Source organism: Zalophus californianus, chromosome 15 (genome assembly GCF_009762305.2).
Source record: "Zalophus californianus isolate mZalCal1 chromosome 15, mZalCal1.pri.v2, whole genome shotgun sequence".
Classification (NCBI taxonomy): Eukaryota; Metazoa; Chordata; class Mammalia; order Carnivora; family Otariidae; genus Zalophus; species Zalophus californianus.
Window position 1 is genome coordinate 73,110,678 of NC_045609.1, and position 27,425 is coordinate 73,138,102.

General features: G+C 37.8%; 1 protein-coding gene across 1 annotated transcript in view; it reads left to right on the forward strand.

The window, feature by feature from the left end:
- Positions 1-27,425, forward strand: part of ATRNL1 (attractin like 1) — an 891,320-nt gene that overhangs the window by 195,944 nt on the left and 667,951 nt on the right. The window contains 2 exon segments of the mRNA XM_027596871.2: positions 1,863-2,051; positions 11,893-12,111. Coding sequence (XP_027452672.2) covers positions 1,863-2,051; positions 11,893-12,111 — 408 coding nt within the window.

Sequence of the window (27,425 nt, forward strand, 5' to 3'; positions counted from 1 at the left end):
TGGAGGACGTGAGCGAAAATGACAGCCTCCCAGTCTCCGCGGGAGGAGCCGAGAACTCAGGGCCCCGCTCCTCAGTGCGCCACCAGAGAAAAGCAGTCAGTCACTCCCATCTCCCTGGTCTCCGGCCACACTCCGTGCTCACCTGGCCTGTGACCGAGCGTTTCTATCTCTGGCACCCGACTGGGTGCGGAGTCTCCAAAACCAGCAGATCCTTGCGGTGCGCTCCCGCAGCACTCCTCCCGGGGGGAGGAAGGGGAGTCTCCCTGGATCTGCCGCTTGTTGGGTCCCTGCTGGAGGAGCAGTGGCCTGACTGTCACCGATCACAGTTTATGGCAACCCTGAGCTGAGAGCTCGTGCCTTAGCTCCGTCTCTGCAGCCGGCTTCCCCGCTTTGATACCCTGGAGCTCTGCTGCACTGAGGCATCCCCGGTCTTTCTGTGACCCCGAGGGTCCTGAGACCACACTGTCCCACGAGGGTTACACCCCCAGCTTAGCCACTGGAGTGACGTCCCTCAGCGGAGCGACTTCTGAAAGTTCCAGTTTTGTTCTCTGCGGCTCTAGCACTTGCCAGAAGTGGCCAACGGAGGCCCCCTCCCCCGCCGTCTATTCTCCCGAATATCGCCTCAGAGTCCCTTCTCCGCATGTCCTACCTTCCAGAAAGTGATTGCTTTTCTGTTCAGAGTTGCTGCCATTCTTTTCTTCGATTTCCTGTGGAGTTCGTAGGTGTTCAGAATGGTTTGATCCCTATCCAGCTGAATTCCTGAGACCAGACGAAATCCACGTCTTCTACTCCTCCGCCATCTTGCTCCCTTCCCCATTTTCACCATTTTTAAATGTAAAGTACAGTGTTATTAAGTGCATCTACATTATTGTGCATTAATCAACACCATGTATCTCCAGAACTTTCTCATGTTCCCAAACTCTGTACCCATGAAACAATAACTCTCCATACCTCCCTCCCCCAATCCCTGACAACCACCTTCTACTTTCTGTGTCTATGAGTTTGACTGATCCAGGCAAGGTTCATCCATATCATAGCATATGTTAGAATTTTCTTCCATTTTTAGCCTGAATAATTCTCCATTGTATGTACATCCAACATTTTGTTTATACATTCATCCATCAATGTACACCTGAGTCGCTTTTACTTATTGGCTGTTGTGAGTAATGATGCTATGAACATGGGTTTACAAATATCTTTTCCAGTTCTAGTTTCACATCTTTTGGGTATATAGGCAGAAGTGGAATTGCTGTATCATATGGTAATACTATGTTTAATTTTTGAGGAATTGCCATACTGATTGCCACAGAAGTTGTACCATTTTACATTTCTACCAACAATGAACAAAGGTTCACATCGTTGCTAGCATTTAAAAAAAATATTTAGTTAAAGGGTGTTATATTCTATTTCATGTAAAGATTTTAGTTATTGTTTTATTTTTATTGTTTGTTTATATCAATGACATGTTAACGGACAGGGCATTTGTTTTGATAACGTATGGAATGTTTATGGAAAACATTTTAGTGGGAAAGTAAATAATGATTGTGTAATATTTAGCTAAAGATAGAAAACTAGGTCATGGGCTACAATTTCTAAGTTTTTAAATTATGTAAGTTTATGTACTTTGTAATGGATTAGAATTTTCCAAAGAAGTATAATTTTCAAATTTAATAATAAATTTAAGAAGTGTTAACATCTCATCTTCATTTTCATTTATCTTATCACGTAGTTTTTGCTATAATTTTTATCCCACACTTGGCTTGTTTGCAACATTCCCTAAACCACAAAACAAATGAAACCCATATATCTGTGTTAAAATACAGTTAACAAATAAAATAATTATATTTGTTGATTTATTCCAGTTAGTCCAAATCAAAATGCAAGGCCATGCAAAAAGCCATGTTCCCTACGGACATCCTGCTCCAACTGTACCAGCAATGGCATGGAGTGTATGTGGTGCAGTAGTACGAGACGATGTGTTGACTCGAATGCTTACATAATCTCTTTTCCATATGGACAGTGTCTGGAGTGGCAAACTGCCACCTGCTCTCGTAAGTATTTATCTAGAGTGACTTTTTGTTTAAAGGCAACATAAATCAATTTCCTGTGATGGAAGGAGGAATTAAACATTTGAAAATGTTTTTAAAAGATGGGAAAAAGTGTTGCAGCTAGTTTTAAAACCTTTTAATGGTATAAGCCCCAGATTTATACTATACCATCATTTTGAATTCTACTAATTATTTTATCCTATGTATGCATGTGCGTGCACACACACACACACACATTTTGCCATGTTTTTGCTCTCCCCAACTCTGAGTGTACATTGCAGATAGTTTAACACTTCACGAAAGTGCTTAATATTGCAAAGATCACATATTGCTTTGTTGTGCTGTAGTGTCCTTTAATCTAGCACAGTTCCCATGTCTTACACAACTGATATTTTTAAAGAATCAACACCATTTGTTTTGTAAGTGTCCCAATTTGGATTTGTCTAATTCTTTCCTCATGATTAGATTCAAATTAAGCATTTTTTGGCAAGAATATCAATCATATCATGGTGGTGCATCTACTGCAAAGGCAGGATGCGGTCTTGGAATCACAGGAAGAGTCATGTTAGCACAGTGGTACTGGACTTGCTGTGGGTTGTACTTCAGGAGAAGATCTTACCCCTTGTTGGTCTCATGTTTTGTAAGGACTGGAGGACGAAGATGCATTTGGCTAAGTGTGTGATACTGGGTACTGTGTGGTTATGAGAGTGGACTTTCTTGCAAAGGCAAATTGCATCAGGATGCTTCTGCCAAGGGAATTGCATAACACTACTGATAGCACCTGGTGTCCTTGTAGAAACTTGAAGCCACATGCAGGATTTTTTTGCTTGGGAAAATGTAGAAGCTGCTGGTCTCAGCTAGCTTTGTGCTAGCAGAAAATATGGTTTATCATTCCACAATCTACCCTTTGACACTGGGGCTCATCAAAAAATGCCTTTCCAACTGGGACATGAAGTAATTGGTCTTTTCAGATTTATAATAAGAAGGTAGGAAAGATTATTTACTTCCATTGCTCCCACCACCTGCTTTTCAGTGTTGAATTGATTCATTCATGCCACACTAATTGGGGTCTGTCCCTCCTGTGACTGATCCAGACTTTACGTCCTTTTTTTTTTTTTTTTTAAGTTGAAAATAGAGCTACCAGACTTTATGTCCTTTTTGGGACATATGGGGAATATACTCAGCATGTGCCCGGGGTCACCATTCCACAACCACAGTTAGCTGCAGAATCACCTTAGATAAGTTGGAGTTCAAGTGTATGTTCATCCAGAAATCCTTTATTTATACAAAGCAAAACATCTATTCACTTGCTAAATCTAAACAGGCACAGATGAAATGAGAGGAATATTTTCTTCATTTCCCCTCTTCATTTCCCCACTGCCCAACGCCTGCATGTCTAGGAAGCTCACTACGACAGAAGCACCAGGAATTCTTAGGTTTGTTTTGTTTTATTTTTCTTCCCAATACTTTTACCTGCAATAAGCTGGGTTTGCAATGAGCGAATCCAATTGACACGTGCCAGGTCCCAGAGGGACTGCGGTGACAGTGTAGTGAAAGGAGACAAAATAGCAGCCACTTGAAGTCCCATCTGGGTTAAGCTCAGGAATGTGTTGTAGTTGAAGAGTGTTCAATGGGATAGGGAAGGGACAGTTTTAATCTTTCTAAGGGAATACTCCTCAAGGGATCTTGTCATCCCAAGTCTATTTTTTTTCTCCTAACAGTTGCTCTAAGTTATACACTATTATGCCTTCTCTCACCCGATCTTTGCAACTCCTGTAGGTCCAGTTCAGATTTTTGCATCAGTCCACTGGCTTTCTTCTGTTCCTTTCCCTCCCGCAAGCAGGCACTTGCAGGTTTCCTGGGAGTTTGGGCCATAACGCAGCTTTTTCCTGCAACTTTTTGAAGTTCCTTCTGGACTTTCTTATCAGCCTGTTGGCTTCTTTACATTCCTTCCCTAGGAGCAGCCACTGACAACATGACTATGATGATGTATGGATAAGTATCCTAGCAGCAACATGCATTGTCTGCCCATCCATTCTTCCTTCTGTCCTTCCTCTGAGCTCTCTTGTTTCTACTCTAAGAGGAAGGAAGAGCTGCTTCTTTTAAGAGGAGCTTCCTAAGTCTGAGATACCTTTTGGTGGTGAATCTACTATTTTGAGGCTTGCCCCTGGGATCTTGTGGGCCACAGACAACATGGCCACCCAGTTATAACCTCTTCTTGCTCGAATGAGTGACCTCCTCATTTAGAGGTAGCCAGCTGCTTAAGACAGTGCAGGTGGAGACTCACTGGCCTTTCCAGAGCTTACATCACTCCCAAAGATACCCCAATAGTCTACCAACGCAGCCAAACCTGTATTTGCTCCGGCACCACTGTTGCATGAAGACCTGAGACAAAACAGTAAGTGCCACAATGTAAGGTAGAACTTTTAGGTTGTGGCTGTTGGATATATTTGTTTCCCCAGGCTCTTGGCATCAAGTGGAGAGGTGTTCCTAGGATGGGCATGGCTGGGTATATTAGGCATTGAGTTCTTTGTTGCTATCCTTTTTTAGGATCTTTGATAGGGAATGGGGATGGACCTCATTCAGTGCATGGCAGTGGGGTTGTTGCAGACATAAAATGGTCTTACTCCCACAGAAAACATCTTATTAGGAGTCAGCTGCCCAGGGGAGCTGCATACCAGTGCTGGAGATACAGTACTCAGGCTCTCCTGCCTTCATAATCATGTTTGTCTTTCCACAAACATTAATGTTTAGTGAAAGAAACCAGACACAAAAGATTACATTCTGTGTGACTCCATTTAGATAAAGTTCAAAAATAGGCAAAACTAAGCTCTCTTGTTTAGGAATGAATATTTAGGTAAAACTGTAGAGTAAGGCAAAAATTAATGTAAATGCCAGATAGTGGGTACTGCTGGGAGAAGATTGGTGTGCTGAGTAGGAGAGGGGTGCAGGGGCACAGTGTTCCACCTACAGGCTGTGTGCAGGCACAGACCATTTCTGGACAATAATTTATTAATCTCATATTTTTCTTTATGGACTTCTCTGTGTGTGTTATAGGATAAAAGGATAAAAGGTAGGGAAAAAGAAGCTTGTAAAGTCTCCAAGCTCTTAGATGCTTAAGAACTTTCTAAAAATTGTTTAGAGTTAAATCTAAGTCGTCTTTACTACTCACAAGTCTTTCTTGTATTCCATATCTTCCATCTCATTTATTCACCTTTTGGAGAATAGTCTTTAGTAATTCTTTCAAATCAATCCGTGGATAGTAAACTTTTTGAGTTTTTGTATGTCTAAAGTGTACGGTTTTATGTTCACGTAATTGATAAAGTGGCTGGATGTGGGACTTCTAAGTTATTCTTTCCTCAGACCCTGTAGTGTTTGGTGTTGTGAGTGAGAATTCTCATGTGAATTTGATTTTCATTCCTTTGTGGGGCATCTTTTTAAAAAAGTTCTTTAGGAAGTAAAAGATTTAAAAATTTTTTTCCTTTTTATCCTTGGCATTCCAAATTGTGTAACTCATTTTAATTCAATTTTCCAGTAATTGAGTTGGATTTTCAAAATGGATTCTCATTGGCTCTTTGAATCTGAAGAGTAGTTTCTTTCTTTACCTGCTAAAAATGGTCTTTAATGCTTAGATTGTTTTCTTCTATTTACTCTTTTTTAGAAATCTTAAAATAGTGGTTGGAATTTCTAGATAAATCTCAATATATCATAAATTCACTTGTATTTTCCATCTCTTGTTACAATTCAGATGTTTTTTCTTCTTTATGGTTGTTTATTCGGGGATTTTTATCTGTTTTAAATGGATGTTTTCGAGAACCTTGTTTTTGCACTATAAAAACTGTAGCTGCATTTTTTGAGAAGGTATATGAAACATGATTAAACACTGGTATGACATGCATCTTCACCACTGATGAACTAAATTGTGATACGTGCGACTGGTAGGGCTGTCTGCTAGGGGTGCGTACATCAGTTAAGTTCTGCCTTTATGTCTTTTGTTTTTAACTCTTTTCTTTTTTTTTGTTTTCTTGATTTTGATTTCTTGAGAGTTTTGTTTTCTACTTCAGCCATTTGTTCTTGAGCAGTTAGTCTGGTCTGCTGGATTTTTCTTTTCTTTGGGTCTTTTCTTTGACTGTTTATGTCTGTTATCATATTTACCTTCTCAGTGGCTATCTATAGCTCATTTGTCCTGATGATGTCCAATAACAGTTATTTTTATTCCTCAGCCCTTTAAATTATATGCCCTTTGCATTCTAGTGGGAAAGAGGGCCATTGAACTTCTCTTCAAGGAGACCTCGTATTTCCTGGAAGTAGTATTTACCCGGTGGTGATCCACTCCTTGTGAGAAACAAACTCCTTCTCGGTTATGTCATTTTTCCCTGTTTTTAACCAACAGGCTTTTAATGAGCAGTAAGGAAATGCCAGGAAATAAAATAAGGACTAGAAATAAAGGTGGCATCCTTGATCAAAATCCGAGTGCTAAAAGTAGCTGAGTTTTACTGTTTCAAAGACGTCAGCTTTTGGGCAATATTTTTGTCATACTTTTGCCTTTAACTTTATATCTTGTTAGCATTAATTATACATAATGGATTTACACGATCATTTCTACTACATGTATCTGGTCCTTCACTAAACATTTAACATGTAAGTCTTTAAAAACATTATTAGAGTTATAAATAAAACTGTATTAGAAATGGTATACATTTTATGCTGCTTAAAAAAGTTGTTTAGTGATCATTTGAGGTTTCCTAGTAAATGGAACTTGAAGGAAACTTTTCTTTGCTAATGGGAAACAAATATGGATTATATAATATTCCCCATTTTTTTAGTTGTAATGTTGTGATATTAGTACTTAAAATTCACAAATTGAAGAAAAGAAATATATCTTAAGACAAATTTTGCCTAACGTTTTCTTAGAAAACTTTGTTAACTGCAATTATTAATAATTGACATATTTTTACTTAAAACTGGTTATTCTCTTTGTGAAAATGAACTTCAAAAGGATAATTTAATGCAATAATAGAAGGTTTAGTTCTTAATATATAAAAGTTCAAGTAAAAATGTAATTAAATTGCTACAGTGAAAATGGAATAATAGGAAACATGAGAATATGGTACATATCTCACAAATCTGTATTTCTTCCGGTATTTTATGGGTTTATGTACATGCTTAATTTAAACATTTTTTCTTGGCAATTAGGGAAGGTAATCTTTTTAAAATTGATTAAAATTTATTTTTTAGAGCAGTTTTAGGTTCACAGCAATTTTGAGAGGAAGGTGCAGAGTTCCTGTATCTCCTCTGCCACCACAGATGCACAACTTCCCCCACTGTCAACATCCCACTCCAGACTGGTACATTTGCTACAGTGGATGAACTTACACTGACACATCATCATTGCCCAAAGTCCACAGTTTGCATTAGGGTTCACTCCTGGTGATACATTCTGTGGGTTTGACAAGTATATAATGGGATGCAGCCATCATTACGGTTTCATTCACACCAGTTTCACTGCCTAAAAATCCTCTGAGCTCCAACTATTTATCCTTCTTTCTTTCCTAATTCCAGGCAATCACTAATATTTTTACTGTCTATACAGTTTTGCCTTTTCCAGAATGTCATGTAGTTGGAATCATATAGTATGTAGCTTCTCAGATTGGTTTCTTTCACGTAGTAATAGGCATCTAAGTTTTCTTCATGTCTTTTCACAGCTTGGTAACATTTAATTTTAGAGCTGAATAATATTCCATTGTCTTGTACCACAATTTATCTGTTCACCTAATAAAATCTTGTTGCTTTTGGCAAGTTTTGGCAATTATGAATAAAGCTTCAGTAAACATCTATGTGCAGGTTTTTGTGCGGACAATAAATTTTTAGTTCATTTGATGGGTAAATAGCATGGATTGTTGTTGCTGGAATGTATGGTAAAAGTATGTTTAGTTTTAAGAAACCACCAAACTGTCTTTCAGAGTGGCTGTATTTTGCATTCCCACCAGCAATGAATGTTTCTGTTACTTTGCATTCTACACACTCACCGGCATTTGGTGTTGTCAGTGTTTGGGATTTTGGCCATTTTAATAGGGGTATCTTATTGTTGTTTTAGTTTGTAGTTCTCTAGTGATGTGGTGTGGAGCATCTTTTCATACTTGGCTGTGTATATCTTCTTTGATGAGGTTATCTGCTTAGGTCTTTTGCCCATTTTTAAAATTGGGTTGTTTGTTTTCTTATTATTGAGCTTTAAAAGATTTTGTATATTTTAGATAACAGTCCTTTATCAGGTGTGTCTCTTCTAAATATTTTCTTACAGCCTATGGCATATATTTTCATTCTCTTGACAGTGTCTTTGCAGAGCAGAAATTTTAAATTTGAATTTAAATTGTAATGAAGTTTAGTTTATCATTTTTTTTCTTTCATGGATTGTGCCTTTGGTGTCATAACTGAAACATCATCACCAAACTCAAGGTCATCTAGATCTTATATGCTATCTTCTGGGAGTTTTATAGTTTTGCTTACAATGCTCATCTGTTCATGCATGTTATCATGAGAACCTTTAGCATATTAATCATAGTTTTAAATTCCTGGTCTGATAATTCTGATATTCCTGCCATGTCTGATCTGATGCTTGTTTTGTCTTTTCACATTGTGTTTTTTGCCTTTTGGTATGCCCTGTAATTTTTTTCCTGATAGCCAGATATGATTTACAGGTAAAAGAGACTGCAGTTAGTAGGCCTTTAGTAACGTAGTGGTAGGTTGTGGAAGGAGCAGAAGTCTTCTGCAGCTAAGTCTCAGTCTTTTAGTGAGCTTGTGCTTCTTGCTGTGAGCTTCACTAGTGCTTCTCAGTGTTTTCCCCTCTCTTGGTTGGTACAGGATGGCCCAATGGATTTGTGTATTTCTTCCTGCATCCATGAAGACCAACCAGGGCAGGATAGGGCTGGGTATTTCCCTTTTACAGGTCAGGTGAGCTCTGATAAAACCTCAGCAGTTTAGGCTCTGTTAAATAGTGTTTCCAGGCCTTGTTAAGAAGAATGGAATGTTCTGGCATGGTTTTTGTCTTCCTCTGCTGGAAGCACAGGAAGGTTTTTCTTTGATATTCACTGTGAAGACCTTGTAGAGCTCCTGGAGGTAAAACAAAAGTGTGGGAGTGCCCCTGTGACTGGGTCCTTCTGGGAATTTTAACTCTCAGAGTTGTCCACACTGAGCTTCTAGCAATTGATCAGCTCTGATTCAGGGTCTCTTCCCCAGACACTGGCTCCTGCAGAAGTTTCAAATTTGGTGTATTACAATTCTCCGTATACTTCTGTCTGTCTCTCCAATCTCGCAGGCAGTGATTTGCTCTGTGACCTCACTTCTCTGATAGAGCTAAGAAGAGTTGTTGACTTTTCATTTTGTGCTGCTTCTTACTTTTTGGTAGGGTGGAGTGGTAACTTCTGAATTCCTGACATGCTGTATCAGAAACCAGAAGGCTCTAGTAATCATCTGATGACATAATTTCTTACAGATTGATTTTTCAAATTCTTACACATTTCAAAAACTGTATTGAATGTTTTACAACTTAATTTCTTAAAAAGCCAAAAATAAAGAAAATAAAAATGATTGCTCTAATTACTTGTAATTTATACAGTCTCTCTGCTACTTATAACTTAAGAAAAATAGCATAGCCTACAAAAGCTTTCCTGTATTATTGTCTAAAAAACATTAGAATCTGTCAGGTTTTGAATCACTATTAAATACTAAAGGATGAATTTTCTGTTAATCTTTCAGCAATGCCTGTTGCTTTCCACTCTTGAGCAAAAGGAAAACCAACAATACTTTATGTAATAGTTTCATCTGTAAAATAAAATCTGAGAATAAAATGTTGCTCTGAACATGACATTTTGTAACTTGTTATTAAAGCCTAAAATCAAATAGATAAATAGAACTAGAAGGTTAATAGTTTGTCATTCAGCCAGTGCAAGAAACCCAGCGTTCTTTCATCTAAGATTTCCTGAGTTGTTTGGAAAGCATTAGCAGGAATGCTGTACTTGAGAATAGTTTAGACTTACTTTGTATGTAATGCTTCTTCAAGACATTTTTTGGTTATATTTCCTTAAAAAGACAGTCCTAAAATAAAATTTACTTTCCTAGGAGATTTACATAGACTCTAATTATAAAACTAGATTTATTCTGGGTGAGACCTAGTAAAGATCTACTTCAAATCATCACATGATAGTAAATAATTGGAATGTCAAGATAACATACCTAATTTGATATTTTCCATTATTTCCTATTGATTTTGTAGCAAACCTGTACACTTTTGAAGACAGAATAACCCAGTCAACAATACTGTGGGGTAGCTACAATCATACATGTAAGAGAACTATTTCAAAGCACGAAGGCTAAGAAGGGGTATGGTAATATATGAAATGTTCAGTTGTCTAAGGATCTTTTAATACTGCTGAAAAAATATAAATTCCAAAAGGAAGTATGTTCATGTCAATGAATTATTTATCTACAGAAATAACTTTAGTCAGTTGTATTCAACGATTCAAAGAGTGTTCTTCTTTTTTAATTATTATTGAGGAAATATAGCAGACAGCACTCATTTTCCACCTTCCTATATCCAATCTCTGAAATACTCAGCATGCAAAAAATTCTTCATAACAAGTCTTATTGTAATTGATGAATTCTTTAATCCAATACTCTATTATGCCTGCACAGTTCACTATATTGAGTTCTTGATGTTCACTGAGAAGCTTATGACGTTCTTGTTGGTAGCAATTTGAGGAATGTTTCTGTTTACAGTAATATTGAAACATTAAGTGGCAATTAAGTTATTACCACCATAACAATGAAATTTGGTCTGCCAGAAATTAGTTTCTTCCCCTTCTAGGTTTTTACTAGCATGTGGCTAGATCATTCATGATGTCTTATACCACTGTCACTATCTTCTACGGATAAACAATTTCCAAGACAAAGAGTTCCTTTTCTAGCAAAATATCAGTAAAAGTAATTAAAGAAAATCTCAGTCCAATATAGGATACTCTGATTGTGAATTAAAAATTTAAAACATCGCATAGCAACTATAGTGAATATAACGCAAACTATAATATGTTCACCCTTGGAAAAGCCATCACAGTATTTATAGGCTTTGTTGAAGCTCATAGATTGTACATCAATTAAACAAAACGTTGAGCTTCAGCCTGTGAGTCTTGGAGGGATATTCTGCAACCCTGAAAGTCAGACAGAGCCTTTGCTGGTTGCCTGGCTGACACTGCGATCTGGTGCCCAAGTTCCCATTCAGTTTGGCTCTTTGGGTGAGATTGAGTTTACTCGTCACATGATAGCCAAATGCTCATATCCTGGACCCTTGGGAAGAGCATTGTCAATGAAAGGCAGTACACCTGGGGCTCAGCTGTCTCAGAATGGGCAGGCAGCAATTACACTGGACGTTCACAGGCAGGTGTAGAGTTTTTCCTTGAAGGCCCTCACTAGGCACAAGAACAGCTAACATGACTCTACATCATGGACAAGGGTAAATGTGATCTGTAGGCCCCGGATCAGCTTCCAAAGGGTCCTAAAAACAGGTAAAGTTCTCAGGAACCTTTGAGGGCTGACTTCATTTTTTCCATGTCATGGTTACCACACCTTTTTTCACCTTTAAGTCAGTCCATTTATCTCTTTGCTCATGATGTATGTTTTATTCCCTTTAAGTAATTGCTGTCTGTTAGATATTATTACAAAAAATGTTTACATTAACTATAGACAACTTTTTACAATCTTTTTTCAGATCGTATTTATTTTTCCATTAGCTTACAATTCCATTTAAATTTAAAGTCATATAACATATTTTGTTAATGTTCCTATCATACAGCTCAAAATTGTTCTGGATTGAGAACCTGTGGACATTGTTTGGAACAACCTGGATGTGGCTGGTGCAATGATCCTAGTAATACAGGAAGAGGACACTGCATTGAAGGATCTTCACGGGGACCAGTGAAGCTTGTTGGGATGCACAAGAATGAGATGGTTCTTGATGCCAGTCTTTGTCCTAAAGAAAAGAACTATGAGTGGTCCTTTATCCAGTGTCCAGGTAATAAAAACGTGATGAAAATAATTTCAGTTTGGAAACCAAGAATGAGTTTTTCTTTCTTATAATAAATATTTAGAAAAAAATAATGAGACTCAAATTTCACAGATGAAAAAATATTCTTTCCTATATGCATCTCTGTTATGCAGATGGCATTCTGTTTGGAATCATTAAATATAGGCTAACCATATGCACGGTATACAATTATTATATTTGGCTTCATATGAATTGCTAAGAGGAAAAATACTGGGTTCATGCCTTGTACTGAGGTCTTTCATTGTCCATGGTATTATTATTTTTTATTTTTATTGTTATGTTAATCACCATACATTACATCATTAGTTTTTGATGTAGTGTTCCATGATTCATTGTTTGTGCATAACACCCAGTGTTCCACGCAGAATGTGCCCTCTTTAATACCCATCACCAGGCTAACCCATGCCCCCACCCCCCTCCGCTCTAGAACCCTCAGTTTGTTTTTCAGAGTCCATCATCTCTCATGGTTCGTCTGCCCCTCTGACTTACTCCCCCTCATTCTTCCCCTCCTGCTAAATTCTTCTTTTTTTTTTCTTAACATATAGTGCACTACTTGTTTCAGAAGTACAGATCTGTGATTCAACAGTCTTGCACAATTCACAGCGCTCACCATAGCACATACCCTCCCCAATGTCTATCACCCAGCCACCCCATCCCTCCCACCCCCGACCACTCCAGCAACCCTCAGTTTGTTTCCTGAGATTAAAATTCCTCATATCAGTGAGGTCATATGATACATGTCTTTCTCTGATTGACTTATTTCACTCAGTATAACACCCTCCAGTTCCATCCACGTCCTTGCAAATGGCAAGATCTCATTCCTTTTGATGGCTGCATAATATTCCATTGCGTATATATACCACATCTTATTTATCCATTCATCTGTCGATGGACATCTTGGCTCTTTCCACAGTTTGGCTATTATGGCCATTGCTGCTATAAACATTGGGGTGAACATACCCCTTCAGATCCCTACATTTGTATCTTTGTGGTAAATACCTGTAGTGCAAATGCTGGATCGTATGGTAGCTCTATTTTCAACTTTTTGAGGAACCTCCATACTGTTTTCCAGAGTGGTTGCACCAGCTTGCATTCCCACCAACAGTGTAGGAGGGTTCCCCTTTCTCTGCATCCCCGCCAACATCTGTCGCTTCCTGACTTGTTAATTTTAGCCATTCTGACTGGTGTGAGGTGGTATCTCATTGAGGTTTTGATTTCGATTTCCCTGATGCCGAGCGATGTTGAGCACTTTTTCATGTGTCTGTTGGCCATTTGGATGTCTTCTTTGGAAAAATGTCTGTTCATTTCTTCTGCCCATTTCTTGATTGGATTATTTGTTCTTTGGGTGTTGAGTTTGATAAGTTCTTTATAGATTGTGGATACTAGCCCTTTATCTGATATGTCATTTGCAAATATTTTCTCCCATTCTGTGGGTTGTCTTTTGGTTTTGTGGACTGTTTCTTTTGCTGTGCAAAAGCTTTTTATCTTGATGAAATCCCAATAGTCCATGTTTGCCCTTGCTTCCCTTGCCTTTGGCGATGTTTCTAGGAAGAAGTTGCTGCGGCTGAGGTTGAAGAGGTTGCTACCTGTGTTCTCCTTTAGGATTTTGATGGACCCCTGTCTCACGTTTAGGTCTTTCAACCATTTGGAGTCTATTTTTGTGTGTGGTGTAAGGAAATGGTCCAGTTTCATTCTTCTGCATGTGGCTGTCCAATTTTCCAAACACCATTTGTTGAAGAGACTTTTTTCCATTAGACATTCTTTCCTGCTTTGTCAAAGATCAGTTGACCATAGAGTTGAGGGTCCATTTCTGGGCTCTCGATTCTGTTCCATTGATCTATGGGTCTGTTTTTGTGCCAGTACCATACTGTCTTGATGATGACAGCTTTGTAATAGAGCTGGAAGTCCGGAATTGTGATGTCGCCAGCTTTGCCTTTCTTTTCCAAGATTCCTCTGGCTATTCGGGGTCTCTTCGGGTTCCATACAAATTTTAGGATTATTTGTTCCATTTCTTTGAAAAAAGTGGTTGGTATTTTGATGGGGATTGCATTGAATGTGTAGATTGCTCTAGGTAGCATTGACATCTTCACAATGTTGGTTCTTTCAATCCATGAGCATGGAACGTTTTTCCATTTCTTTGTGTCTTCTTCAATTTCTTTCATGAGTATTTTATAGTTTTTTGAGGACAGATCCTTTGGCTCTTTGGTTAAATTTATTCCTACGTATCTTATGGTTTTGGGTGCAATTGTAAATGGGATCGACTCCTTAATTTGTCTCTCTCTCTCTTGTTGTTGGTGTATAGGAATGCCACTGATTTCTGTGCATTGATTTTCTATCCTGCCACTTTACTGAATTCCTGTATGAGTTCTAGCAGTTTTGGGGTGGAGTCTTTTGGGTTTTCCACCTAAAGTATCATATCATCTGCAAAGAGTGAGAGTTTGACTTCTTCTTTGCCGATTTGGATGCCCTGGATTTCTATTTGTTGTCTGATTGCTATGGCTAGGACTTCTAATACTATGTTGAATAGCACTGGTGATAGTGGACATCTTTGCCGCGTTCCCGACCTTAGGGGAAAAGCTCTCAGTTTTTCCCCATTGAGAATGATATTTGCTGTAGGTTTTTCATAGATGGCTTTTATGATATTGAGGTAGGTAACCTCTATCCCTCTACTCTGAAGAGTTTTGATCAAGAAAGGATGCTGTACTTTGTCAAATGCTTTTTCTGCATCTATTGAGAGGATCATATGATTCTTGTTCTTTCTTTTGTTAATGTATTGTATCACGTTGATTGATTCGCGGATGTTAAACCAACCTTGCAGCCCAGGGATAAATCCCACTTGGTCATGGTGAATAATCCTTTTAATGTACTGTTGGATCCTATTGGCTAGTATTTTGGTGAGAATTTTTGCATCCATCTTCATCAAGGATATTGGTCTGTAATTCTCCTTTTTGATGGGGTCTTTGTCTGGTTTGGGGATCAAGGTAATGGTGGCCTCATAAAATGAGTTTGGAAGTTTTCCTTCCATTTCTATTTTTTGGATCAGTTTCAGGAGAATAGTTATTAATTCTTCTTTAAATGTCTGATAGAATTCCCCTGGGAAGCCATCTGGCCCTGGGCTTTTGTTTGTTGGGAGATTTTTGATGACTGCTTCAATTTCCTTAGTGGTTGTAGGTCTGTTCAGGTTTTCTATTTCTTCCTGGTTCAATTTTGGTAGTTGATACATCTCTAAGAATGCACCCATTTCTTCCAGGTTATCTAACTTGCTGGCATAGAGTTGCTCATAATATGTTCTTATAATTGTTTGTATTTCTTTGGTGTTGGTTGTGATCTCTCCTCTTTCATTCATAATTTTGTTGATTTGGGCCATTTCTCTTTTCTTTTTGATAAGTCTGGCCAGGGGTTTATCAATATTGTTAAGTGTTTCAAAGAACTAGCTACTAGTTTCGTTGATATGTTCTACTCTTCTTTTGGTTTCTATTTCATTGATTTCTGCTCTGATCTTTATTATTTCTCTTCTGCTGGGTTTAGGCTTCGTTTGCTGTTTTTTCTCCAGCTCCTTTAAGTGTAGGGTTAGGTTGTGTATTTGAGACCTTTCCTGTTTCTTGAGAAAGGCTTGTATTGCTATATACTTTCCTCTCAGGACTGCCTTTGCTGTATCCCAAAGATTTTGAACAGTTGTGTTTTCATTTTCATTGGTTTCCATGATTTTTTTAAATTCTTCTTTAATTTCCTGGTTGACCTATTCATTCTTTAGTAGCATGCTCTTTAGCCTCCACGTATTTGAGTTCTTTCCGACTTTCCTCTTGTGATTGAGTTCTAGTTTCAAAGCACTGTGGTCTGAAAATATGCAGGGAACAATCCCAGTCTTTTGGTACTGGTTGAGACCTCATTTGTAACCTAGGATGTGATCAATCCTGGAGAATATTCCATGGGCACTAGAGAAGAATGTGTATTCTGTTGCCTTGGGATGGAATGTTCTGAATATGTCTGTGAAGTCCGTTTGGTCCAGTGTGTCATTTAAAGTCTTTATTTCCTTATTGATCTTTTGCTTAGATGATCTGTCCCTTTCAGTCAGGGGGGTGTTAAAGTCCCCCACTATTATTGTATTGTTGTCAATGTGTTTCTTTGCTTTTGTTATTAATTGCTGTATATAATTGGCTGCTCCCATGTTAAGGGCATAGATATTTACAGTTGTTAGATCTTCTTGTTGGATATACCCTTTAAGTAGGATATAGTGTCCTTCTTCATCTCTTATTACAGTCTTTGTTTTAAAATGTAATTTGTCTGATATAAGGATTGCCATCCAGCTTTCTTTTGGTGTCCAGTAGCATGGTAAGTGGTTTTCCACCCCCTCACTTTCAATCTGGGGGTGTCTTTGGGTCTAAAATGAGTCTCTTACAGACAGCATATTGATGGGTCTTGTTTTTTAATCCAATCTGATAGCCTGTGCCTTTTGATTGGGGCATATTAGCCCATTTACATTCAGGGTAACTATTGAAAGATATAAATTTAGTGCCATTGTGTTGCCTGTAAGGTGACTGTTACTGTATATTGTCTGTGTTCCTTTCTGATCTATGCTGCTTTTAGGCTCTGTTTTTGCTTAGAGGACCCCTTTCAATATTTCTTGTAGGGCTGTTTTTGTGTTTGCAAATTCGTTTAGTTGTTGTTTCTCCTGGAAGCTTTTTATCTCTCCTTCTATTTTCAATGACAGCCTAGCTGGATATAGTATTCTTGGCTGCATATTTTTCTCGTTTCGTGCTCTGAAGATATCATGCCAGTCCTTTCTGGCCTATCAGGTCTCTGTGGATAGGTCTGTTGCCAGTCTAATGTTTCTACCATTGTAGGTTACATATCTCTTCTCCCGAGCTGCTTTCAGGATTTTCTCTTTGTCTCTGAGACTCGTAAGTTTTAGTATTAGATGTCGGGTGTTGACCTATTTTTATTGATTTTGAGAGGGGTTCTCTGTGCCTCCTGGATTTTGATGCCTGTTTCCTTCCCCACATTAGGGAAGTTCTCCGCTATAATTTGCTCCAATATACTTTCTGTCCCTCTCTTTCTTCTTCTTCTGGGATCCCAATTATTCTAATGTTGTTTCATCTTATTGTATCGCTTATCTCTCGAATTCTGCCCTCATGGTCCTGTAGTTTTTTATCTCTCTTTTTCTCAGCCTCTTTATTTTCCATTATTTGGTCTTCTATATAGCTGATTCTCTCTTCTGCCTCATTTATCCTAGCAGTTAGTGCCCCCATTTTTGATTGCACCTCATTAATAGCCTTTTTGATTTTGACTTGGTTAGATTTTAGTTCTTTTATTTCTCCAGAAAGGGTTTCTCTAATAACTTCCACGCTTTTTTCAAGCCCAGCTAGTATCTTTAAAGTCATGATTCTGAACTCTAGGTCTGACATCGTACTAATGTCCGTATTGACTAGGTCCCTGGCAGAAGGTACTATCTCTTGTTCTTTTTGCTGAGGTGATTTTTTCATCTTGTCATTTTGTCCAGAGGAGAATAGATGAATGAGAAAACAAAATGCTAACAGGCTAACAACGTCCCCAGCAAATATACTCTATACAAATCAGAAAAGACCTGAAACCAGGGGAAAAGAAAGGGAAAGAAAGGAAAAAGAAAAAGATAAAAACAAACAAAAATAGAACAAAACAAAACAAAAAGAATATGATCAAATATGATCAGGCTAGTGCATAGATCAGTGCCACACACTAGATTTTGGGCGTATTTTGGTCTGTTAGAGGAAAGTGCCTCCTAAAGTTTTAAAGGAAGAAAGACTCGTATATGTACAAAATAAGGGTTGATACAATGAAGGGATGGAATATGACTGTACAGATTAAAATTATAAAAGATTTTATAAAAGGAATTCATAAGATAAGTTGTTTGAAAAAAGAAGTTTTTTTAAAAAAAAGAAAAGAAAAAAAAGGGAGAGAATGTGATCAGGCAGGAGACTAGAACAAAGCCATACACTAGTGATTTAGGGTACATTTTGATCTGTTAGAAGAAACTGTATCTCAAAATTTTAAAGAGAGAACAACTTATATATATATATGCCAAAACTAAGGGTAACTACTATGAAGGGATAAAATATGACTTAGAAATGAAAAATAAAAAATGTTTTTTTAAAAACGGGATTGATAAGATGTTGGTTGAAAAAGGGAAAAAGAAAAAAAAACAGTTAAAAAATTAGCTTTGAAAAACTAATGAATCATGGTAAAAAAAACATGAATTCTATGTGCAGTATTCCTCTAGCGCTGGAGTTCACCCGTTCTCCTTGATCGGTAAACTTGGTCTTGGCTTGCTGGCTGTTCGTGCTGATCTTCTGGGGGAGGGGTCTGTTGCCGTGGTTTCCAAATGTCTTTGCCGGAGGCAGAATTGCCTCGCCCTTGTCGGTCGTGGCTAAGCAAGGTGCTCGGGTTTGCTCTCAGGAGCTTTTGTTCTCTGCAAGCTCTTGGTACAGCTTTGGAGGACGAGAGTGAAAATGGCGGCCTCCCAATCTCCGGTCCAGAGGAGCCGAGAACTCGGGGGCCCCGCTCCTCAGTGTGCCCCCAGAGAAAAGCAGTCACTCCCGTCTCCCCAGTCTCCAGCCGCACTCTGTGCTCCCCCGGCCTGTGATCGAGTGTTTCTATCTCTGGGACCTGACCCCGTGTGGAGTCTCCAAACACAGCAGATCCCTGCGGTGCGCTCCCGCGCTGCTCCTCCCGGGGGAGGAAGGGGAGTCTCCCTGGCTCTGCCGCTTGTTGGGTCCCTGCTGGAGGAGCAGTGGCCTGACCAGGCCGCGGACCACAGTTTATGGCAACCCCAAGCTGAGAGCCTGCGCCTTGGCTCCGTCTCTGCAGTCGGCTTCCCCGCTCCGATACCTGGGAGCTCTGCCGCACTCAGGCTCCCCCGGTCTTTCTGTGACCCCGAGGGTCCTGAGACCACACTGTCCCGTGAGGGTTCCACCCCCCGCTTAGCCACTGAAGTGACATCCCTCAGCGGAGCCGGCTTCTAAAAGTTCCGATTTTGTGCTCCCCGGCTCTATCACTTGCCAGAAGCAGCTGACGGAGCCCCCTCCCCCGCCGTCTATCCTCCCAAATATCGCCTCGGATTCACTTCTCCGCACGTCCTACCTTCCAGTAAGTGGTCGCTTTTCTGTTCAGAGAGTTGTTGCTACTCTCTTCTTCGATCTCCTGTTGAGTTCGTAGGTGTTCAGAATGGTTTGATCCCTATTCAGCTGAATTCCTGAGACCAGATGAAATCCAGGTCTCCTACTCCTCTGCCATCTTGTTCCGCCCTCCATAGTATTATAATACCTTAGAATTCAAGGCAGTTCAGAAGACCCAGTCAAACTTCATGCTAAGTGTGGTAATGTTTTAAATGATATTTGTGACGGAATCAGCAGGCCTCATTTTGAATACCATTAAATTTTGAAGGTCAATAGTTTTTAGGTTTTTTTTTTCATAGGAAGTCTGTTCTTATACTGAATAAAACCACTCTCCTGGAAAAATTAACATATTCAATATATTTTTATTGAGTGCCTACTATGTGCCAAAGAGTGTTTCAAGTGCTAGAGACACACCAATTAACAAATTAGACTAAAATCACTGCTTTCATGAAGCCTGTATTCTAACTGAAATTAACAAAATTAATTATACACACATACATATATGAAGTTACATGTTGTTGAATAAAACTGTTAAATAAATAAAGTAAGGAAGGGGGATAAGGCTTGCAATTTAAAAAGGGTAGTGAGAGAAGAGATCACTGAGAAGTAGCAATAAACAATTTATGTAGATGAGGGAGTGGATCATAGGGATATCTGGGGGAAGTATTCTAGAACAGTTAACAGTCTGACACAGGACTTGGGTGAAAGAGTTTATTTGGGAGGTGAACCCAGGAGGCACAACTGAAAGAACAGAGAGTTTCAAAGAAGGGAGAATAATCAATAATATTAACAAGCTGGCTACTGTACTTGGAAATTTGGACTCACACCCACTAGGGACCTATGAAGAACCATGTAAAATGCTTTTCAGAATTAACCCCCTGAGGGACTGGGAGGGTGGGGCACTTATCTGTAGATTCTCTTTGGTTGAGTGATACCTTTGCAGGTATTGTACTTCTGAGCTGTGCCAGCATGTATGATCAATAGCTTGCCCTGGCACTAGTGAAAATTCTGGGGCTGAAAAGTAGAGAGACACTGCAGAACTTGCTTTAGGTGAGTCACCGAGAGTGTGCTGTCCTGAGACCAGATGGATCGTGGGAATGTGGCACAGAGTGCAATGATACCTGCTACATAAACTTTGAAATACATGAAAAGTGAAAATGAACAAACTATTTGTTTGTACAACATAATTGAATCTTAAATTTTTTTGCTTAGTGAAAGAAACCAGACCCAAAGGCTACATGTTGTATTATTTAACTTATAAAATGATCTGGAACAGGCAGAACTGTGGGGATGGAAAAGAGATTAGTTATTTGCCAGGAGTAGCAAAGGTAGGGATTGATCTCAAGGGAAACTCACAGTGGAATTTTTTGTGTTATGGAACTGTTCTTTATGATACTGTGTTAGGTTGATACATGACTCCATGCATTTGTCAAAACCCATATTGTATATCACAAAGAACCAACTTTCCTGAATGCAAATTAAAAAGAAAAGGCAGCGAGAATACAAGGCGATCCCAGGGTATAAAGTAAGCTGTGACAAGTAAATTCAACTCTATTATAAATGCCATAATGTCATAAAAAATAAAAAAAGAAGAGCTGATCTAAGTAACATTGGAAAACAGTTTGGATACTGTAAAGCTAAGAAAAAAAAACTGTATATAAGATTGTATTCTGGTTAGTAAATTTGTTTATCACGTGGTATAAGTTAACATTTCTAACAATACTTTATGTGTTTACTAGGTTTGGACAAATAAATTGTGTTTGATTTAAGCCAGGTTTTCCACTGTCAGAGAAAGAAGCTAAAAATAAGCAAGGATTGAAGACTACAAAGAACGCTGTGGTGTTGGGTTAGGGTCTGAGATAATAGTGTGAATTCATGTTTATTTTAATATATATACCAAGAAGTAAATACCGATATGTGTGTATACATAGGTTAGTACATATACATGAATTTCCTAGTTCTGTTTGTCAAGAGGGTCTAGAAGCCATGACATCCCAGTAGCAATGAGCACATCTAGTGCCTGCATCTTGGTTTCCAAATACTGTTTTCCAGTGAAAGGAACCAGGGTGCCATGGAGAAATGGTTAATTCTAGCGCTGGGACAGGGAGAAAACACGATGAGCCTGGAGCATTGTTTGGTGTAAGAAAGAACTTTAAAAAAAAAGAGGATGGGATCATGATCATGCCAAAGGGACACAGCACCAACCTAAAAGAGTTCTCAATGGATGAAATGTGAGCAAAAGATAATGATCGTATTGCATTATAACTCAAAAACCTAAGTAATATCCTGATTCTATACTGATTAAATGATTTAATAAATAATAAATGGGTGAGAATGAACAAAATTCCTTACAGAAAAATTCTAAATAATAAATGTAGAAGGAATGAGAGAAATAAAAAAAAATCACTCTTAGAACCCCACAGTAATAATTGCTATATGAATAATCCACTTAATATTGAAATTGGGGAATGAAACTTTAAGGAAAAACAGGGTACTTGTGTAGCCTTAAAGCTTCTGGTCAGTAATCACTTCTTTTCTTTTTTTCAATGTTTCAAGTTTTTATTTAAATTCTAGTTAGTTAACATACATTGTAATACTTGTTTTGGGAACAGAATTTAGTGATTCGTCATCAACACACAACATCCAGTGCTCATCACAAGTGCCCTCCTTTACACCCATCAGCCATTTAGCCCATTCCCCTGCCCACTTCCCCTCCAGCAACCCTCAGCTTGTTCTCTATAGTTAAGAATTTCTTTTATGGTTTGCCTCCCTCTCTCTTTTTTTCCTTTCCCATATGTTTATCTGTTTTGTTTCTTAAATTCCATGTATGACTGAAGTCATATAGTATTTGTGTTTCTCTGACTGACTTATTTCCCTTAGCTTAATACACTCTAGCTCCATCCACGTTGTTGCAAATGGCAAGATTTCATTCTTTTTGATGGCTGAGTAATATTCCTGTGTGTGTGTGTGTGTGTGTGTGTGTGTGTGTGTGTGTGTGTACCACATCTTCTTTAGTCATTCATCAGTTGATGGACATTTGGGCTCTTTTCACAATTTGGCTATTGCTGATAATGCTACTATAAACATCAGAGTGCATGTGCCCCTTCGAATCAGTATTTTTGTATCCTTTGGATAAATACCTAGTAGTGCAATTGCTAGGTCATAGGGTAGCTCTATTTTAACTTTTTGAGGAACCTCCATACTGTTTTCCAGAGTGGCTGTACCAGTTTACATTCCCATCAACACTCTAAGAGGGTTCCCCTTTCTCCTCATCCTCGCCAACATCTGTTGTTTCCTGTTTTGTTAATTTTGGCCATTCTGACTGGTATGAAGTGGTATCTCATTGTGGTTTTGATTGGTATTTCCCTGATGCTGAGTGATGTTGAGCATCTTTTCATATGTCTTCTTTGGAAAAATACCTATTCATGTCTTCTGCCCATTTCTTAACTGGTTTGTTTTTTGGGTTTTGAATTTGATAAGTTCTTTATAAATTTTGGATACTAACACTTTATCAGATGTCATTTGCAAATATCTTTCTCCATTCCAAAGGTTGCCTTTTAGTTTTGTTGATTGTTTTTTTTGCTGTGCAGAAGCTTTTTATCTTGAAGTTCCAATAGTTCATTTTGCTTTTGTTTCCCTTTCCTGTGGAGACGTGTCTAGTGTGAAGTTGCTATGGCTGATGTCAAATAGATTACTGCCTGTGTTCTCCTCTATGATTCTGATGGTTTCCTGTCTCACATTTAGGTCTTTCATCCATTTTGAATTTATTTTTGTGTATGCCAAGAGAAAGTGGTCTAGTTTCATTCTTCTGCATGTTGCTGTCCAGTTTTCCCAACACCATTTGTTGAAGAGGCTGTCTCTTTTCTATTGTATATTCTTCCCAGCTTTGTTGAAGATTAGTTGACCATATAGTTGTGGGTCCATTTCTAGGTTTTCTATTTTGTTCCTTTAATCTAAGTGTCTGTTTCTGTGCCAGTACCATACTGTCTTGATCAATGTAGCTTTGTAATGTACCTTGAAGTCTGGAACTGTGATGCCTCCAGCTTTGGTTTTCTTTTTCAAGATTGCTTGGGCTATTTGGGGTCTTTTATAATTCCATACAAATTTTAGGATTGTTTGTTGTAGCTCTGTTAAAAATGCTATTGCTATTTTGATAGGGATTGCATTAAATGTGTAGATTGCTTTGGCAAGTATAGACATTTTAATAATACTTGTTCTTCCAATCCATGAGCATAGAATGTTTTTCCATTTCTTTGTTTCCTCTTCAATTTCTTTCATAAGTATTGTATGGTTTTCAGAACACAGATATTTTAACTCTTTGATTAAATGTATTCCTAGATATCTTATGATTTTTGGTATAATTGTAAATGGGATCGATTCCTTGATTTCTCTTTCTACTGTTTCATTATTGGTGTATAGAAATGCACTATCTTTCTGTATATTCATTTGGTATTCTGTAATTTTATTGAATTCATGTATCAGTTTTAGCAAATATTTTTGGTGGAGTCTTTTGGGTTTTCTAAATAGGGTATCATGTTGTCTGTGAATAGTGCAAGTTTGACTTCCTTGCCAATCTGGATGCCTTTTACTTCTTTGTTTTCTGATTGCTGAGGCTAAGACTTCCAGTACTATGCCAAATGACAATGGTGAGAGTGGAAGTCCCCTGTCTTGTTCCTGACTGTAGAGGAAAAGCTCTCAGTTGTTCCCCATTGAGAATGATATTAGCTGTGGATCTTTTTATATGGCCTTTGTGATGTGGACTTCTCTCTTCTGTTTTATCTTGGTGAGCGCTTGCTAACCACAAACTGTTGCAGTGGGATGGGAGCATATGAGATTGCTTCCATGGATTCTTTTTTTCTTCTTGTCAGGTTATGATGAAGTTGTACTTTTTGGATAATTTTTTTCTCTTGTACTTCTTTTGGAGGATGTTTTGGGAGACATAGTCCTAGGCAGCCTTCATTGTTTTCAATTATCAAAAAGTTCTACAGTGTTTCCTCATGCTGGAACAAATGGGATTTTAAAGACATAATTTTCTAATAATTTGCTATTTTATTATTATTATTTTTTAAAGATTTATTTATGAGAGAGAGAGAGGAGCATGTGTGTACAGAATGGGAGTTGGGGTTGAGGAAGGGGAAGAGGGAATCTTAAGCAGACTCTGTGCTGAGCGTAGAGCCTGACATGGGGCTCAATCCCACAACCCTGGGATCATGACCTGAACCAAAACCAAGAGTCGGATGCTTAACCGACTACACCACCCAGGTGCCCCTAATTTGCTATTTTACAGAAATACAATTTATTTTACTATAGTATCCCTGTACTATGTGACCTTGGTGACATCTTTTTGTTCATCCTGGTACTTTTCTTAAGGATGCTTTAGGATTTTCTTAAAGTTGGTTTTCAATAAACATAGCATTATTTTTTCCTTTCCAAGTCATGTGTGTTATTTTTGTTCTTTCCTTATTGTGCTGTCTAGACCCACAGTGCAACATGGGATTGAATTAGTGAGTGTTAAATGGAAAGTATTTAGCCTTTAACTTGTAAGTATAATGTTAACTGTTGATTTTTCATAAATGTCCTTATAAACTGAAAAACTTCCCTTCTGTTCCTAGTTAGTTGAGGTTGTTTTTTTGTTTGTTTTAAATCATGACCAGATGTGTAATTCTCCCAAAGACATGCATCTGTTGAGCTGATCGTATAATTATTTTTTGTTTTATTTAATATCATTAATTCATATTGATTGATTTTCAAATGCCAAACCAATCTTGCATTTCGTGATACACACTTACAGTGTGTTATCCTTTTACTATATTGCTGGGTTCAACTTGTTTAAATCTTGTTAAGTATTTTTGCATTTATATTGATGAGAATATTTGCCTGTAGTTTTCTTAACGTCTGGTTTGGTATCAGTCTCAAGAGTTGAGAAATACTTTTTCCTCTTTCATTTTCTGGGAGAGTTTATGTAAAACTGGCATTATTTCTTAAATATTTGTTGGAATTTACCTACGAAGACATCTAGCCTGGAGTTTTCTTTGGGAGAGGAATTTTAACTACAAATTCTTTTTTTTTTTTTTTTAAGTAGGTATGAGGCTATTCAGGTTCATTAACGTTTCTTGAGGGAGTTAGTAGTTTGTATCTTTCAAGGAATTTATTTCATTTAAGATGTTATTGAGAGAAAGGTGTTCATAATAATTGCTATTATACTTTTACTCTAAAGAATCTTTAGTGATAACCTCTCTTTAATTATATTGATAATTTGTGTTTTCTCTCTTGATCAGTCTATCCTGAGGTTTGTCAGTTTTCATTGATCCTATAAATAGCTTTTTGTTGTAGTGATTTTCCTCTATTGTCTATTTGATATTTCATTAATTTCTGCTCTTAATTTTTCCTTCTTTTTGCTTGCTTATAGTTTAATTTGTTTTCTTCTAGTTATATAAAGTTGAAACTTAAATAATTGAGTAGATAACTTTTTTCTAATATAAGCCTTTGATGTTATAAATTTTCCTCTAGAAACTACTTCTCAGTAGTGGTTTTGTGATACTCTCTTTCCATATTTTTACTTTAAGCTACCTATGTTGTATTTAAAGTATGTTTTTATAGACAACACATTGTTAGGCTCTTTCTTTTTAATACAATTTGATAGTCTCTGCCATTAAATTAATGTGTTTGGGTCTTTTAAATTAAATGTTTTAGCAATATGGTTGACTTAAATTTCCATCTGTTACTTGTTTTCTCTTTTCCCCATCTGTTCTTTGTATCTGTTTACCTCTTTTTCTGCCTTCCTTTAAATTAACTGAACATATTTTATGCTTCATTTTATTTATTGGTCTGTTGACTATATTACTTTCTTTTTATGCTTGCTCTTAGATTTCTATTCATCTTTAACTTATCACAATCTACATTTAAGTGATATAACTTCACAATAGTGTAAGAGCCTTACTACTTTTAAATATAAGTCACATAGTATACTTTTATTACTTTTGCTTTAAATGGCAAGTTATCTTTTAAATAGGTTTTTAAAATAAAAAAGAAACTTTATCATCAAGCAGAAATGGAGTAACAGTGAGTAGGGTGACCAGCTATCCTGGAATGTGTCCAGGACTGAGGGCTTTCTTGAGATGTGGGACTTTCAGTACAAACACCAGGAAAGTCCTGGGCAAACTGGGATGACTGGTTACTCTAAAAATGACCCAGTTTAACTGCTCCTACTTGAAACAATTAAGAAATGGGACAAAATGGATGAAGAACACTTCTAAAGACATTGGACAGGCAGCAAAAGTTAATGATCCCTCCGAAATAGGAAAGAAATCAGGTGAGCCTTACCACTGTCCCCAGTTAGTGCTGGAAGAAAGTTTGCATGTGGCGGGGCAGTCAGGGGACACAAATAGAATCTGGTTACCCTGAGTTGGAGAGATGGAACTGGGAATCTGGGGAGGGGTGGCCAAGGTGGCTAGCTGTTCAAAGAAGAGAGACTTGAACAGAGAGAATTGTGGAAAACTGCAGAGGAGTATTCTCTGAATATTCAGCTAAAAAATAAGTGCAACATTCTAGAAAATTTGAGTTCTGCAGGAAGGATTACTTGAGTGGAACAAAAGGAATAGTCACCAAATAGCACACGGGACTGGGAATTGCCTGGGCATTATTCAATGGGCAACAGGTAGATAGAAGGATTTTGCTTTACTTAATATGGCAAAATTAGCACTAGACTAAATGCTGTAATGGTCCTGTGTAACATGGCCAGAAGGATCAAACTGTCTTCAATTCCTTAGCTGAATTCCAGAACAAAGCTAAAGAATATTTACAGGAATACAAAAAGTTTCCAGCACCCAAAATGTAATATTTGAAATTTACTGTGTCTGGCTTCCAATAAAAAAAATAATTAGCATGTATGCAAAGAACAGGAAAACCTTGACCCCTACTGAAAAAGAAAAACCAATCAATAGAAACCAACCTAGAAATTAAATAGATGTGAAGAGTAGACAGGGATATTGAAACAATGATTTAAAGGTATTTCATATATTAAAAACTAGACTTTTGAGCATGTTAAGTAGAGTCACAGAAAACAAAACAAAGCAGAATTTATAGAGATGAAAAATATTCTGAGATGAAAAATGAATGGGATTAATATCA